The sequence below is a fragment of the Salvelinus alpinus genome, chromosome 2 (assembly GCF_045679555.1).
Source record: "Salvelinus alpinus chromosome 2, SLU_Salpinus.1, whole genome shotgun sequence".
Classification (NCBI taxonomy): Eukaryota; Metazoa; Chordata; class Actinopteri; order Salmoniformes; family Salmonidae; genus Salvelinus; species Salvelinus alpinus.
This window is the reverse complement of record NC_092087.1, coordinates 45,478,682-45,497,295: the sequence shown is the minus strand read 5'-3', so window position 1 is coordinate 45,497,295 and position 18,614 is coordinate 45,478,682. Positions and strand designations below refer to the sequence as shown.

General features: G+C 43.2%; 1 protein-coding gene across 2 annotated transcripts in view; it reads right to left on the bottom strand.

Annotated features, from left to right (window-relative positions):
• ca16b (carbonic anhydrase XVI b) overlaps window positions 1-18,614 on the bottom strand; it is a 291,063-nt gene that overhangs the window by 87,692 nt on the left and 184,757 nt on the right. For both annotated transcript variants that reach the window (XM_071381241.1, XM_071381233.1), the window contains exon 4: window positions 15,500-15,648. In XM_071381241.1, the coding sequence (XP_071237342.1) occupies window positions 15,500-15,648 (149 nt within the window). The remainder of the gene's footprint in view (window positions 1-15,499; window positions 15,649-18,614) is intronic.

Here is an 18,614-nt window from a genome sequence, read left to right as displayed (position 1 = left end):
TTTAAGATGCTGAGGAAGGCACTTTTAAAGAATAGCCAGGCATCATCTACTGATGGGATGAGGTCAATGTTTGACAGTGATTAGGGGTGGTCGTTTGGTTGCAGACCCATTACGGATGCAGGCAATGAGGCAGTGATCGCTGAGATCTTGATTGAAAACAGCAGAGGTGTATTTGGAGGGCGTGTTAGTTAGGATAACATCTATGAGGGTGCCCGTGTTTACTGATTTGGAGTTGTACCTTGTCGGTTCTCTGATAACTTGTGTGAGATTGAGGGCATCAAGCTTAGATTGTAGGATGGACGGGGTGTTAAGCATGTCCCAGTTTAGGTCACCTAGTAGCAAGAGCTCAGAAGATAGATGGGGGGCAATCAATTCACATATGGTATCGAGGGCACAGCTGGGGGCAGAGGGAGATCTATAGCAAGCGGCAACAGTGAGAGACTTGTTTCTGGAAAGGTGCATTTTTAGAAGTAGAAGCTCGAATTGTTTGGGTACAGACTTGGATAGTAATACAGAACTCTGCAGGCTATCTCTGCAGTAGATTGCAACACCGCCCCCTTTGGCAGTTCTATCTTGGCGGAAAATGTTATAGTTAGCGATGGAGATTTCAGGGTTTTTGGTGGTTTTCCTAAGCCAGGATTCAGACACGGCTAAGACATCCGGGTTGGCAGAGTGTGCTAAAGCAGTGAGTAAAACAAATTTAGGGAGTAGGCTTCTAATGTTAACATGCATGAAACCAAGGATTTTACGGTTCCAGAAGTCAACAAATGAGAGCACCTGGGGAGTGGGAGTGGACCTAGGCTCTGCAGGACCTGGATTAACCTCTACATCACCAGAGGAACAGAGGAGAAGTAGGATAAGGGTATGGCTAAATGCTATACGAACTGGTCGTCTAGCACGTTCGGAACAGAGAGTAAAAGGAGCAGGTTTCTGGGCACGATAGCATAGATTCAAGGCATAGTGTACAGACAAAGGTACGGTAGGATGTGAGTACATTGGAGGTAAACCTAGGCATTGAGTAATGATGAGAGAGATATAGTCTCTAGAGACGTTTAATCCAGGTGATGTCATCGCATATGTGGGAGGTGGAACAACATGGCTGGTTAAGGCATATGGAGCAGGGCTAGAGGCTCTACAGTGAAATAAGACAGTAATCACTAACCAGGACAGTAATGGACAAGGCATATTGATATTAGAGAGAGGCATGCGTAGCCAAGTGAACATATGGGTCCAGTGAGTGGTTGGGCTGACTGGGGACACTGCGATTCAGACAGTTAGCAGGCCGATGCTAACAAGTTAACAGTTAGTTGGCCGGTCGATAAGAACTTTGTAATTTTAAAATAACCATGGAATAGTATTTGTGTCTTTGAACAACCGGTTATCAAGATATAGTTTATTGACAACGAGAACTACTCGTTTCCCTTTTAATCTATTTTCCTTTAAAGTTGGATACAGAACTTTACGCTGTTCTGCAATTTCCTTCTGGAACTGGTCATTCATGCCAATTTTGGTCCCAGCAAGTCTTTTACCCAGGCTTTTAACCATTATTTTATCTTTAAAGGAGGCAAATTTGGCAACGATTGGGAAGTCATACCTTTGCCCTCTCTGTCCGAAGCGGTGTACACGTTCGAGTTGGATTTTATCGATAGCTTCGCCTGGAATCTGAAGCGCTGTAAGGAGGAACTCTCTAACTACAGATTCAGGAACTTCTCCTTCTTTCTCTTGGATACCTGTAAGTACCAGATGCCCTCTCATGGATATAGTCTGTATGTCAAGTAAGGCTTCTCTCACAACGATGTTCTCCTTTTTAAGTTCATTCACTTCGGTTTCAATCTTATTGACTGTCCCTTTTAGCTTGTGTGTTTCCTTCTCCAATGTCGCAGCTTTTTCATCACTCATCTCGAGGCTTGCCTTCAACTCTTTTATATCCTTACTGACTAATTCAAGTATACCCAGTTTGTCATTTATTGATTTTAACAGATCGGTTTCGTCCTTTACCATTCCCGGTGGTGAAAATATTAAATTGTCTGTGTCTGTAGAAGAGTCACGTTTTTGTTTTGAAATCGGTTCCCCTGTCTTACTCTCCGTCATGTTTGGGTGTTGCTTGTTTTCGTAATATTTGTCAATAAATGTCTCTAGTTTTAAGATTTGTTTTGTGTTATTATCCAGATTGAAGGTTATCACCCACCAGATTGTGTAGTGCTAATATTTAGACTAACTTGCCGATATTGAATATTACTTTTTTATCTTGGGGTGCTCTACATAACTACGTTCAGTCCGCCATTACCTGTCTCAGTCCCGCCTTGCTGCCATAAAGTTACATTAGAAGTACCCATCCAAGAAGGCTCAAGGTCATTGGCCACAGAAAAAAATGACATCAAATCACATTATATGTACAGAAGCTTTGATTGGACTGATAAAGTCAACATCATACTTTCAAAATCTTAGCTAGCAGTCATCATCATGAATGAAGTCGATAATCTACTGGCTAATTATTTTTAATCCTTGTCATATGAAGATAAATAATGAAGAAAAATTATAGATAAACCCTATTGATCATCGGCCATTGGACATGCTCATCGGCCATTGGATATAAACATTACACAACAAGTTGAAATCGCAAATTCAACAATGAGTGGTTTGGAAGGAATCAGTGACAGTTGCTAACTGCAAGCATTGCAAAGCAATCACTAACCTGCTACTCAGTGGAGTGGCTGTGTGGCCCCAAATCTGGAATTAAGGGGCTCTTTTCTAAGTTTAAAATGATAAACATTCAACATCGGCCATGTTGTCAATGAAGAATGATTTGTGCCGCGCTCAAAACAAATTAACTCGGAACTGCGAAAACTTGACTTCAGTGAGTTCAAGACAACTGGGAAATTGGGAATAAACGAGCTCCGACTGGGAAGATACGTTTTGAACAGTCATCCAACTCGGAATTGTAAATCTGACCTCTTTCTAGAGCTACAACCTGAAGATCAATGACGTCATCATGATTTGACCTTGTTTTTTCCCGAGATCCCAGTTGCTTTGAATCCAGAGAATCCAAATCCAGAGAATGTCAGACTTTGATGACAAAATGTTCCTAGGAAGGACTGCCGTGCCAACTTCCTGTTCAAGTGAGCACAGCAGAACAAGGTAAGTCCAAAAATGTATTGTATGCTGCTGCATAAATTATGTAAAATGCCAGGGAGATGTGTATACTGTAGCTAAGAAAGTAATACTATGTGAATGTTGTGTAGTAAGATGATAGTAGCCCATGTGCCTCACCCTAATAATTTGTTCTATTTTTACCTCTAAATTTCACCTAACGTTACTGTTCTGACTCGGTAGTGCTGCACATGTAATCTATAACATATTTTTGAAAATGTCATCATCTAATATAGTAAGAGGTTTCATTGTCTGCTTTTATGCCTCCTTTATTTATCCTACGGTTCTGACTTGGTATACAGGGAGAACACAGTAAGAATGGCCCATGTTCTGAATTCTGTCACTGTATAATAAAGAAGTGCTAAAAAAAATGGTTATATTGACTACATCCGTCCTAGCTCGCTCATTAACCTTTCTAGGACACACGTTCCGCTAGCGGAACCCCTCGACAACATTCCGCTGAAAAGGCATATATATTTTTTTAAATATGTAACTTTCACACATTAACAAGTCCAATACAGCCAATGAAAGATAAACATCTTGTTAATCTACCCATCGTGTCCGATTTAAAAAATGCTTTACAGCGAAAACACAACATATGATTATGTTTGATCACCGCCAAGTCCAAAAAACACACAGCCATTTTCCCAGCCAAAGATAGGAGTCACAAAAAGCAGAAATAGAGATAAAATTAATCACTAACCTTTGATGATCTTCATCAGATGACACTCATAGGACATCATGTTACACAATACATGTATGTTTTGTTCGATAATGTGCATATTTATATCCACAAATCTCAGTTTACATTGGCGCCATGTTCAGAAATGCCTCCAAAATATCCTGAGAAATTGCAGAGAGCCACATCAAATAACAGAAATACTCATCATAAACTTTGATGAAAGATTCATGTTTTACATAGAATTAAAGATACACTTGTTCTTAATGCAACCGCTGTGTCAGATTTCAATTTTTTTTAACGGAAAAAGCAAACTATGCAATAATCTGAGACGGCGCTCAGATAGAAACAACATTTCTCCGCCATGTTGGAGTCAACAGAAATATGAAATTACATTATAAATATTCCCTTGCCTTTGATGATCTTCATCAGAATGCACTCCCAGGAATCCTAGTTCCACAATAAATTATTGTTTTGTTCGATAATGTCCATTATTTATGTCCAAGTAGCTACTTTTGTTAGCACGTTTAGTACACATATCCAAACGCTCGTGCAGGTCCAGGCGAACGTCGGATGAAAACTTCAAAAAGTTATATTACAGGTCGAATAAACTTGTATAGAATCAATTTTTAGGATTTTGTTATCATAAATATTCAATAACGTTCCAACCGGAGAATTCCTTTGTGTCTTTAGAAGTAATGGAATGCAAGTCGATATCATGTGGAATGCGCTTGACCAGGACCTGGCTCTCAGCCAGACTACTGACTCAAACAGCTCCCATCCGGCTCAACATCACAGCAGAGGCTTCATTCAAGGTTCTACAGACTGTTGACATCTAGTGGAAGCCGTAGGAAGTGCAAACAGATCCATATCCCACTGGGATTTCAATAGGCGATGAGTTGAAAATCGACCTGCCTCAGAATTCCCACTTCCTGTTTGAATTTTTTCTCAGGTTCTTGCCTGCCATATGAGTTCTGTTATACTCACAGACATTATTCAAACAGTTTTAGAAACTTCAGAGTGTTTTCTATCCAATAGTAATAATAATATGCATATATTAGCATCTGGGACAGAGTAGGAGGCAGTTCACTCTGGGCACGCTATTCATCCAAAGTGAAAATGCTGCCCCCTATCCCTAAAAAGTTAAAATGTCTTAATCGAAATTACGTATTGTCATCTGCTTGTCACCCCCTTATGCCATAGTTTGTACATCTCAATTGTCAGTAGAAACCACATTTGTTTAAGCATGTCAGCCATATCAGCCATGGTTTTTTAAAAGGCAGTAAATGAGAATGAATTAACTGTTTAGCTGTCAGACAAGGCTCCACTGATAGCCAGGTGTAGCAGTGGTAAAATGTTGTGACTGCTGTTGGGACAGCTTTATGTAGGCCGTTTGTGGGCACCATTTGTCACTGTTATAGTGCAATTAATTTATTGTTTAGTGTTACATTGTGTAGAGGCTTTGCTGGCATGCATACCACTTTTTTTTTTTGCCCCACCAAAATGTACATGCTAAAATCGCCACTGCAAATACCTTAGGAAAAAAGGTTCGGGCGTGGATCAGAAAACCAGTCAGTATCTGGTGAGACCACGCTTTGCCTCATGTAGTGCGGCACATCTCCTTAGCATAGAGTTGATCAGGCTGTTGATTGCTGACTGTGGAATGTTGTCCCACTCCTCTTTAATGGCTGTGCGAAGTTGCTGGATATTGGCAGGAACTGGAATACGCTGTCTTACACGTGGGTGACAATGTCCTTTTTGCTCCAGTGGATTGATGTTAACCTTTTCTGCCCAAGTTCCCAAAAGCGTTTGGCAATTGGTGTGTATTTGGCACGAGTACAGTTAGGCCCTAAAGCTTAGGCTTATGAAATAACGGTAGATAAAATATAATGAAAGAAAAATCTCAATGTAGCCTATAGATATGAATTTCACAAGAATTATACATTATGCGTCAACCTACGCTCACTACCACCGTCACCATTGTCACACTACTACAACACATCTATGTACTAGCGTGGGACAACTACCTAGAGACCGCCAAAGAAAAATCCTGATTTTCTTAAGTATTACCCTTCTCTTTCCAAAAAATATAAAAAAGATGATTTAGACAATTTCATAAAAACAAAACACATTTCTTACAAATCTATAAGGCTTTCACGGTTCCCCACTGTTCCCCACTGATTCAACCACTCTATCCATTCTCAAACATGAAAAATGTGCAGTTAATAAACATTTTCCATTGAATGACAAATATGCACTAAACACTAAATGACCCAAAGCTTTTAGACTGGATAATAAAAAAAAAATTAAATGTACATTCAGTGCTCCATAGAGAGTAACAGAAGTCTTGGGGCTTTGTAACAGTTCTAGGAAAAAGTCATGCTTTCCTACTGAATTCACTTCAGTGAATTGTGTGTGTGTGTGCAAGCATGCACGAGTGCGTGCAAGCGTGTGTGTGTGTTGGCACGAGTTTGAGTAGGTGCGTGTACATAGTCATGCTTCCGCAGGTAGTGACACTTCCGCAGGTAGTTCCCTCCTCTTTATTACACTGCTATTGCACTTCCTCACTGCCTCTCGGTGTGCCAAGCTCTGAGGTCAGGGGTCATTTCCCTATGGTGTCACTTACTGTATCTCAATCCCTGCTGCCTGAACCCCAGCCAACACTATCTGGGCTGAGTGCTGCATGCTAAACAGGACCTCAAATCCCTGCTGCCAAAACCCCAGCCAGCCCCATCTGGGCTAAGTGCTCCATGCGAAACAGTACAACTTCTGGAGGAAGACAAGTCACACACACACACACACACACACACACACAGAGGATGAGAGGTCATCCACCCTTCCCTTTCCGATCCGTTTATCATTTATCATTCCAATAAGACACTGATTGAACTCAGTCTGAAAATACACTCACTTCAAAGTTATCCGCCTGCTCTGCCCAGATAGAGCATAGCTACAGTACATTGGGTACAGACTTTGAAGTGAGTGAGTCTGAAGTTAAATCCTCATACACAACTGTATCATCTGGGCTTTTGCATTGTGAAGTACAAGATACAGAGGCAGAAGCTGTGTAGCACATTCGCAATCACCCAGACCCAAGAGACCCCTTCCGAGCTCTAACATTGAAACATACTGTTTGTTCAGGCTTAATTTTAGCTGGGTTCTTTGTTTATTTGTTCCGTGTCCAATGGGGCACAACAGTGGAATGAATCGCACACTCACTCCATTTCCTCCAAAGCCATTCTATTAATTTGGGTTTTCCTTAGACATTGTGTTGAGGAGACTCCACCAGTCTATAGCTCAGAGGGAAGCCGGTGAGTGAACACACTTGATAAGATGGAGGACATGCAAACAGCAGCCCCTTTTCTGAGAAAAACAACAATAAACAAGATAACTGTCTGAAGTTCTGTTCTCAAGTGATAGACAGGAGTAAGACATACTACGAGGCTATATCTAGGGGTTTTGGTAAACCGTGGGGTTTGGGGTTGAGCGTGCATTGATGGACAAAGAGACTTTTCTTCACCCTCTCTGCGTCTGCTTCTCGGCCCGGGCCCCTTTCAGCAGGTCCTGGGTGTTCTGGTGGATTTCCACCGCGGTCAGCAATTCCTCCAGGCTCTGGTTGTTCTGCATGCTCGCCGCCTTCTTCATCTCGGAGGGGAGGGCCCGAAGGTACCGATCCAGGACGACCTTAATGATTATAGAGAGGGACAGTACGTCGGTCAGTAGCCAGCCGTTGGTAAGGCGCATCAGGTCGCTCATCTGAGAGTGGTGGGAGATGGTGGAGTCAAAGGCCCAGTCTTGGACCAGTAGTCCATGGCGTGTGAGGCTGAATCCTTACCGGCTCAGGATCTCACGTTTGAGTCCCTCATAATTCGCTGCCTGGTCGGTGTTCAAGTCGAAGTAGGTATTCTGGGCCTGCCCGGAGAGGTATGGTGCCAAAAGGCTGGCCCACTTAGGCTTGGGCCATCCTTCCCTCTGCGCCGTCCTCTCAAAGGTACACAAATACATCTCCATGTCATATTTCTCCATTAGCTTGACCAGAAACTGATTTGGGCTAGACTCCTGAGCCATGTCACCCTTCAGCTGGGCTACCTCCGCTACCAGTCTGAGGTGTTGTTAGCGCTGCTCCTCCAGCGCTAGCTCCTGGAGAGCCTGTTGCTTCTGCTGGCTGAGGAAAAATTGAGCAACCAGTTCCTCCATGGTAATCTCTGTACGCTCGACCCCATGGCACCCAAAGCTACTGAGTTGCCCACATTCTCCACCATATGTGATAAACCGTGGGGTGTTGGGTTGGGCATGCAGAGATGTACAGAGGTAGGGAGGTTCTAGTCAGAAAAAACAACTTTACTAGGCAACAAAATAAACATAACAACAAATAACTTTGGGTTGGCTCGGTCCTTCTTATATTTGGCTCCGTGCCTCCGGGAGCTTCGTTCCTCTCTGTAGGCTCTCTTGCCTCTCTCTTTATCTTACTCACGGTGTGCCACAATGCTCCCTTCATGTGGCCTGCACGGCTGGTTGGCACTCTCCCCTAATTACCTCTACTTGGGGCCAACAGCGTCCGGGTGCCCACCCCGTGTACTTCCAACAGAGGGAGCCAGAGGGGCTCATACCTCCCATCTATCACCAACCCTCGGGGAAGACCTCCCGGGATACCACAGGGTATTTGTGATATCCGGTGACTAAGGTGATGAGAAAATAGAAGGACTCAAAGATCTACACCACACGTTTCAAACTTTTTCCACAGAGGGACGAGTGTTTGCGAGATATCACAGTTTAGAGTTTCTTTTTGTTTTGAACGTGGCAGAAGTCATGCTGGATTGACAGCATGGCCAATGTATTCAACTTTTTCTGGCCCATGGTGTTGCATGTGAATGTTTATCCTTTTAAGTTTGTAAAAGAGACCCTTAAACCCAGACTTGGACAACACACCCTCTCCACTGAATAGCAGGCTAGTGATTGCTTTGCAATGATTGCAGTTAGCCACTGATTCCTTCCAAACCATTCATGGTTGAATTTCCGATTTCCAACTTGTTGTGGAATGTTTATGTCCAATGGCCGATGAGCACTGTTGCATCTATAATTTATCTTCATACGACAAGGTTTGAAAAGGATTTGCCAGTAGATTGTCGACTTGATTCATGATGACTGCTTGTCTAACTTGCTAGCTAAGATTTTGAAAGTATGATGTTGACATGATCAGTCCAATAAAATCTACGATAGATATAATGTGATTTTATGTAATTTTATCTGTGGGTAATGACCTTGAGCCTTCTTGGATGGGCACTTATAATCTAAATCTATGGCAGAACCCAAGGGGCTAGAATTTTCAAGCACTCCCCGTAGATTTTGCGGTGACGGAGTGTCCCCGTGAGTGACAGAACACTGAGCCAATCATGGCGCAACTAGAGAACATTACCAAAGGTAGCTCCATATTTTCTGCTGGCTGCCCCACCACCACAGAAAGCAGTGAGCTAGGCTGAAACACCTGCATTTGGGAGCTACCTTACTCAAGAAAGCAAAAAAGAGACATGCAAATGTATTAAATATATATATTTTTTTTATATTTGCAAACTGATATGTGACAGGTATTAATGCCAAAATAACATGCAAAACAGTCAACACCTTTATATATATTATATATATATCCTTCACTGTTCAAAAGTGAAGGAAAGAAGAGCACATTTTTGTCCATAAAATAACATCAAATTGATCAGAAATATGGTATAGACATTGTTAATGTTGTAAATTACTATTGTAGCTGGAAACAGCTGATTGTTAATGGAATATCTACATAGGTGTACAGAGGCCCATTACAAGCAACCATCACTCCTGTGTTCCAATGGCACGTTGTGTTAGCTAATCCAAGTTTATCATTTCAAAAGGCTAATTGATCATTAGAAAACCCATTTGCAATTATGTTAGCACAGCTAACAACTGGTGTTCTGCTTGAAATAAATCACAGACACTGTCACCAGCAAAGCACCCCCACACCAGAACACCTCCTCCTCCATGCTTTACGGTGGGAAATACACATGTGGAGATCATCCGTTCACCCACACCGCGTCTCAAAAAGACAGCGGTTGGAACCAAAAATCTCCAATTTGGAATCCAGACCAAAGGACAGATTTCCACCGGTCTAATCGCCATTGCTCATGTTTCTTGGCCCAAGCAAGTCTCTTATTCTTATTGGTGTCCTTTAGTAGTGGTTTCTTTGCAGCAATTCAGCAATTCAACCATGAAGGCCTGATTCACACATTCTCCTCTGAACAGATGTTGAGATGTGTCTGTTACTTGAACTCTGTTGGACTGCAATTTCTGAGGCTGGTAACTCTAATGAACTTATCCTCTGCAGCAGAGGTAACTCTGGGTCTTCCATTCCTGTGGCGGTCCTCATGAGAGCCGGTTTCATCATAGCGTTTGACGGTTTTTGCGACTGCACTTTAAGAAACTTTCAAAGTTATTGAAATGTTCCGTATTGACTGACCTTCATGTCTTAAAGTTATGATGGACTGTCGTTTCTCTTTGCTTATTTGAGCTGTTCTTGGCATAATATGGACTTGGTCTTGAACCAAATAGGGCTATCTTCTGTATACCCCCTACCTTGTCACAACACAACTGATAGGCTTAAATGCATTAAGGAAAGAAATTCCACAAATTTGAAGAATCTCAAATACCAAGAGTGTGCAAAGCTGTCATCAAGGCAAAGGGTGGCTATTTGAAGAATCTCAAATATAAAATACATTTTGATTAACATATTTTTGGTTACTACATGATGATCCTATGTGTTATTTAATAGTTTTGATGTCTTCACTATTATTCTACAATGTAGAAAACAGTAAAAATAAAGAAAAACCCTTGAATGAGTAGGTGTTCTAAAAATCTTGACCGGTAGTGTACATTCAAGGGTTTTTCTTTATTTTTTACTATTTTCTACAGTGTAGAAAAAAATGGTGTACATATTGATGCATGTGGGGACAGAAGACTGAGATAGGGAGAGATTGAATATGTCCGTAAACACTCCAGCCAGCTGGTCTGCGCATACTCTGAGGATGCGGCTAGAGATGCCGTCTGGGCAAGCAGCCGTGCGGGGATTAACACGCTTAAATGTCTTACTCATGTCGGCCATGGAGAAGCAGGGCCCACAGTCCTTGGTAGCGGGCCGCGTCGGTGGCACTGTGTTATTCTCAAAGTGGGCGAAGAAGGTGTTTAGCTTGTCCGGAAGCAAGATGTCGGACACCCCCTGTCCTCTCGTGCCTGAGCCGTTGAATTGCGACTTCACATTGTCTCTATACTGACGTTTTGCCTGTTTGATTGCCTTACGGAGGTAATACCTACACTGTTTGTATTCGACAATATTCCCAGTGCCCTTGCCATGGTTCGTGCTTTCAGTTTTGCGCAAATGCTGCCATCTATCCACGGTTTCTGATTAGGGTAGGTTTTAATAGTCACAGTGGGTACAAAATCTCCTATACACTTTCTAAACTCAGTCACTGTATCAGTTTATTCGTAAATTGTATTCTCAGAGGGTACCCGGAACATATCCCAGTCCGCGTAATCAAAACAATCTTGAAGCGTGGATTCCGATTTGTCAGGCCAGCGTTGAATAGTTCTTAGCATGGGTACTTCCTGTTTGAGTTTCTGCCTATAGGAAGGGAGTAGCAAAATGGAGTTGTGATCAGATTTGCCGAAGGGAGGGCAGTGGAGGGCCTTGTAGGCATCCTGGAAGTTGGAGTAGCAAGGTTGAGTGTTTTAGCAACAAGAGTACTATGGTCAATGTGTTGAACTTCGGTAGTATTTTCCTCAAGTTTGCTTTTTTGAAATCTCCAGGTACAATAAATGCGGACTCAGGATATGTGGTTTCCAGTTCTCATAAAGTCCAGTGAAGTTCTTTGAGGGCCGTTGTGGTATCGGCTTGAGGGGGAATATACATGGCTGTGACTATAACAGAAGACAATTCTCTTGGGAGATAATACGGTCGGCATTTGATTGTGAGGTATTCTAGGAAAGGACTTGAGTTTCTGTATGTTATTACAATCACACCATGAGTAGTTAATCATGAAACATACACCCACGCCCTTCTTCCCGGAGTTATTTATTCCTGTCTGGGGGATCAACTGCGAACCCAACTGGCTGTACAGACTCAGACAGTATATCCCGAGGGAGCTATGTTTCCGTGAAACCAAGTATGTTACAATCCCTGATGTCTCTCTGGAAGGAGATCCTAGCCCTGAGCTTGTCAACTTTATTATCCAGAGACTGAAAATTAGCGAGTAATATACGCAGAAGTATTGGGTGGTGTGCGTGCCTCCGGAGTCAGACTAGAAGTCCACTACGAATACCTCTTCTCCACCGGCGGTGTTTTGGATCAGCCTCTGGAATCAGTTCAATTGCCCTGGGGGATACAAAGAAAGGATCCGATTCGGGAAAGTCGTAATGCTGGTAATGCTGGTGAGTTACCACCGCTCTAATATCCAAAAGTTCTTCCCAGCTGTATGTAATAACACACAAATTATGGGCTAATAATGTAAGAAATAACACATAAAAAACAAATTAGGAGCTAGAAACACGGCTGCCCTATCTGTCGGCGTCATTTTCTTGAATGTGTCTGTTACTTGAATTCTGTGAAGCATTTATTTTGGCTGCAATCTGAGGTGCAGTTAACTCTAATGAACTTAACCTCTACAGCAGAGGTAACCTTTCCGTTGGCGGTCCTCATGAGAGCCAGTCTCACCATAGCACGTGATGGTTTTTGTGAACACACTTGAAGAAACTTTTAAAGTTCTTGAAATTTTCCGGATTGACTGACCTTCATGTCTTAAAGTAATGATGGACTGTCATTTCTCTTTGATTATTTGACCTGTTCTTGCCATAATATGAACTTGGTATTTTACCAAATAGGGCTATCTTCTGTATACCACCCCTACCTTGTCACAACACAACTGATTGACTCAAACATATTAAGGAAAGAAATTCCACAAATGTACTTTTAACAAGGCACACCTGTTAATTGAAATGCATTCCAGGTGACTACCTCATGAAGCTGGTTTAGAGAATGCCAAGTGTGTGCAAAGATGTCATCAAGGCAAAGGATGGCTACTTTGAGGAATATCAAATATAAAATATATTTTCATTTGTTTAACACGTTTTTGGTTACTACATAATTCCATGTGTTATTTCATAGTTTTGATGTCTTCTCTATTATTCTACAATGTAGAAAATAGTAAAAATAAAGAAAAACCCTGGAATATATATATATATATATACAAAAATATATATATATTTGCTAAACAGGTGGGGCTCAAAACGCATGGCTTTTTTGTTGTTGCCCTGAATGACAGGTCGCCACTGAGCATTTTGTTGAACAATGTATAATATGCGTATCCCATACACAAGACAAATAAAAATGGAAACTACTGGATAAATGTAAAGTTTATGAGGGTAAAGTCAAACTATACAAGTATATTGCGACAGGGCCATAGAGAGGCATGAGTGGGGATGAACCAAAAGGATGTCACGTTTTATGAAGCTTGGTACTGGACCAGCAAAAAGTCTCACTCTGGTTTTTTATATTGTCATACTTTCTCTCTACATATTTTCCCAATGCAGGCAGGCATGCACACACACACCATGTATATTTCAAAAGAGAACAAATAACATATAACAACACTCAAGACACTCGAGTTTAAAGGTCCAATACTGCCACTTTTATCTCAATATCAAATAATTTCTGGGTAACAATTAAGTAGATTACTGTGATTGTTTTTAAAATCACATTTCTGACTGCACGGGGCCTTATTTTTTCCTTGTCACACGTGAGCCATAAAGTAAATGTATGCTATACATTTTAACAGAAAGGAACAGCATACGTATCTGAAAGGAAAGGAACAGCATCTCTTCTCCTGCTGCCTTTCCTTCCTCCCCCTTAACCACCCACTACGCAGACGGATATCAAAGTGAGTTATACAGCCGTAATCAGCACCACGACAGGTAAAAGCAGGCACTATCCAACACAGCCATATGCACAACCGCTAATATCACAGCTTTCAATTAGAATGGCTGTATATCATCCATCTAGTGGCCTTTAATGGTCCGTTGGTCACAGAAAGATGTGAGGAGAAATAAAATACTGATTGTAATTATACAGGCTTTCAGAATCAAAAGTCATACCATGCCTGTATGGAAGAAAGGGGGGCAGGGAAGCTGTATAAGAGGGCTAGGCAACAGAGACAGACAGGGAAGGAAGGGCGGTTTTATATGATAAGCTTTATAAATACGGCCCTGACTGCCAGAGGGAAGGCTTTATAAGAACATGGCTAGGCTAGAGAGACAAACGTAGCTGGAAACAATTCCCAGGTCCATGAGACAGGGGATATAAAAGAAGCACAAAGTGCACTCCCCTTCCATTCCACTACTATGTATTGTACCTTGATTCAAAACCAGGTCGCTGCTTCAACATTGTAGACTGAATGGTACCACAAAGCTAAGTGCTTAAGGTACTGGAACGTTCACTGAGTTGACATGCTGGAAGTGTCTCTCCACTTCTGGCTCCTCCTGACTCAGTCTGAATGATTAATCACATTCCCACACCTGCCATCAGGGTGAGCATTTATCTGCATCGCAAAGGACAGCCACTGTATCCCTCTCTCTCGCTCTCTCACCGTATCGGTGGCTGTCTTTCCGTCACTTTCTTCCTGCCTCCCTCTCAAATAAGAACCTTACATTCATCCACTGATCCACTCAGCATGAGGCCTACATGGTTATACTCATCCCGCTGTAGTAGCTCCTTACAGTAATCTCCTGTGCTCTAGGTTCAGAGCCTGTACTGATGCATCCTTCTCTTTTGGGATCAGTGTATTAGCCTCAAACCTCAACACCCTCTGTGTCCATGATCTAACCCCTACACCCCCTGTCCTCTGCGTCCATGATCTAACCCCTACACCCCCTGTCCTCTGCGTCCATGATCTAACCCCTACACCCCCTGTCCTCTGTGTCCATGATCTAACCCCTACACCCCCTGTCCTCTGCGTCCATGATCTAACCCCTACACCCCCTGTCCTCTGTGTCCATGATCTAACCCCTACACCCCCTGTCCTCTGTGTCCATGATTTAACCCCTACACCCCCTGTCCTCTGTTTCCATGATCTAACCCCTACACCCCCTGTCCTCTGCGTCCATGATCTAACCCCTACACCCCCTGTCCTCTGCGTCCATGATCTAACCCCTACACCCCCTGTCCTCTGCGTCCATGATCTAACCCCTACACCCCCTGTCCTCTGTGTCCATGATCTAACCCCTACACCCCCTGTCCTCTACTACCATGATCTAACCCCTACACCCCCTTTCCCCTGTGTCCATGATCTAACCCCTACACCCCCAGTCCTGTGTCCATGATCTAACCCCTACAACCCCAGTACTGTGTCTATGATCTAACCCCTACACCCCTAGTCCTCTGTGTCCACGATCTAACCCCTACACCCCCAGTCCTGTGTCCATGATCTAACCCCTACAACCCCAGTACTGTGTCCATGATCTAACCCCTACACCCCTAGTCCTCTGTGTCCACGATCTAACCTCTACACCCCCAGTCCTGTGTCCATGATCTAACCCCTACACCCCCAGTCCTGTGTCCATGATCTAACCCCTACAACCCCTGTCCCCATCTGATCTTACCTCCACGGGGAACCTCCTGCTGTTGATGCTGTGTTCCGACCCTGCTGATCCGTTACTCTGACCCCAGTGGAACTCTATCTTCTCCGCCTTGAAGCGTCCAGGTAGTCCTGCCCCCCGTACAAAATAGTCATCCTTCAGCAGAACAGCCACTGAGAGAGGGGTGAAAGAGTAAATACAAGTGAGTATTGGGGGTATTGGTAGAGAAATAGGTGCGACTCTCGCTCACAATTAAAAGCTGATGTCTTGTTTTTCCTCAATCAAAAATTCAAAGAACTTGGCTGTCAATAGCCGTCATCAGCTAGAGAGATAGATAGATAGAGATCCACTCCCTTAGATAGAGGGCATGGGGAGGAGAGGTTAAAAGGCAGATACACGTAGAGGGCTAGGAGAGGAAGGAAAGCAGAGAAGAGATACAGTCAGTAAGAGGGATAAGTTGAGGAAAATGTCTTATGTCAATCTGTGATTTGCCTTTTCTCTTTGAACGTGCCTCTGTCCATTCTGATTATTGTCCAGATCTGTTATGACCGAGACCAATGTAAAATGCACTTTATATTCGACTTGACTTGTGTGCATACCAGTACATCCTGTTCAATTTCCTCCTAAATGAAAGTATTTTTCGGCTGAAGCCTATTTGAAGCTAGGGGACTCAGGGAGTTGGACACATAAGAGCCTTCTGCGCTGTCATCATTGGCCTTAAAGGTCTCTGATGACATGCTAATTCCCAGTTAAATAGGCTCCATTGCTTCATAAGGCTTTGTTACTGTAGTCGAATTCTTCAACTAGAAACCCTCAGCTGAATGTGAACGCTTTGAACACTTACAGTGACAAATTGAGCTTTGCCCAGAGACTTAAGCCATCAATTAACCCCTGCAACCTCCAATAAACACACGCTTTGTCAAGTCAAGGAGATATCTGTGTTCCATCAAAGGGCTCGGGCTAGCTTGCTGGCTACAGCCTTCTCTGGGCATTCTACATTTAAATACATTATCAACCACAGTTGAATTACCCCAGCACCAATGGTTCACGACTTCATGCAAGAAGACTTGCACATTTCAGAGACAAAACATGTCTTTGCAGTTTGCTTTGAAAGTTAGTTAAAGCTGGTCTTGTTGAAGAATTCCCCCTTCAGGAGTTGGAGTTGGGAAACGTAATCATAAGTAAAGGCTTTGGCTGTGTGTGGTGTAAACACTGAAGCTTCATTTTTTGGTGTTTTCCCGGATGTCTACCCTCCTCCTATTCACATCTGAGGTCCTGCTGAGTTTGCCTGAGTAACGCAACATCTGGGCCTGTATTCACAAATAGTGAAGTGCTGATCTAGGATCAGTTATGCCTTTTAGATCATAATGAAAAATATTGTGTACACGGGAGTCGTGATCCTAAAACAACACTCCTACGCAGAGAAGCTGTATGAATAGAGGTACTGAAACTCCATTGTGTGAAGAACTCTGACATTTCCCCTGTCTGTCTGTGGTGTGGTAGCTAAGTGAGTGTGCTCTGTGCATATTTAGATGAATCCATAACCCTTGAACATCTCTCCAGCTGACATCATTAGCCAGATTAGGCCCCTGATCCCCCTGTCTGTTAGGATTTAAGGGAGGATTTAACCTAGCCAGGCCCTCCAGATGAAATGCAGCTACAGCCAGGCTTCTTTTAATCACAAATCCAACAGAGGAGGAGAGGAGAGAGGGGTGAGGGGATGAGCATGAGGACAAACAAACCCACATTGATTATAAACACCACAGAGCAGGGGGAACCAGCAGTGTCACGGGGGGAGGGAGGGAGAGCGAGAGAAGAGAGAGAGGTAGACGGACAGTATGAATGAGGGGTACAGAGAGAGTGAGACAGATTGCATTCAACCTTTATTTAACTAGGCAAGTCAGTTAAGAACAAATTCTTATTTACAATGACGTCCTACCCCGGACGACGCTGGGCCAATTGTGCGCCGCCCAATGGGACTCAAGAAAAAGTGTGAGAACGTAGAGAGAAAGGGTGATGACACACGCAAAGTGTCAAGCGATAGACAGTAATACAATGTGTAGATGGGGACTTGCTGTGTGTAGCGGGCAGAGCTTCCGTGGAGAACTGAGAGGGGATCTGGGTGTACAAACGCAGGCTCGGGTCTGTTAAGCTAAAGAGGTTCAGCACACAAGCTCCACCAAGCACACTGTAAACATACAGGCGCACAGCGGAAAACTGATCCCGCTTCTCTGGCTAGTGTCATGGACAACAGTCATACACACATGCATACACATGCAAAAACACACAGAGGAGAGGAGAGGCTGGCTTTTGGGACTTTGATTAGCCATGCTGCCCTCTCTGTGTTTTGGCACTTCAGCAGTCGAGCTGAGCAGGGCAGGAATAAGATGCTAAGCCAAAAAGACCTTGAATCACAGGCTGTGAAAGACGGGAAGTAAATCCTTGATCAATGCAAATGTCTCCAGTGCCAGCATTTCCTCCTGAATTTGCTTAAGGCTTGCTTGACATTTGCCTGGGAAAGAAATGTTTAGCTGAAGACTTCTGGATGCTGGCCAATCAGCTGCAACTCAAAGCCAAAGTAGGTCAAGGCACCATGCAGGGAAATCGATTAGGATCAACTTTGAAGATCTAGTCCCTTTGTGGTTAATTACAATGTTGGCAGGATCATGCAAGGTGAAGTGTAGCGCTTTCCACTCACAGCCCTGTCAGCCTGTATACGGGTTGAAAGGAGTCAATGTGCTCTGAAAGCAGAGACATTGAGGACAATAATAAATACCATTTTGATGTCATACAGGCAAACCGCGCAACCGTGAGTCACGCACTTCACATTTCCATACTTAAAAACAAATGTCATTTACAGCATCAATGCTTACAATCGAGAACATTTGCTGCGGAACACACACTTGCATGACTGCATTCTATGTGCACCGAAGTTACAATATGTTTGTCTGAAGTGGCCTTTTGAAAGCCTAACACTGTAAGATCGTATTTTATTACTTAGCTAGCCATGTTGGAAATACAATAAGCTTTCAGATAATGCCCACCTGATCCACATTGAAATTACTTAGGAACTGTACACAGTTTGGAGAGGTGTCCCCCCCCCACTTCGAGACACCAGTTAGACATCTTACTCAAACTC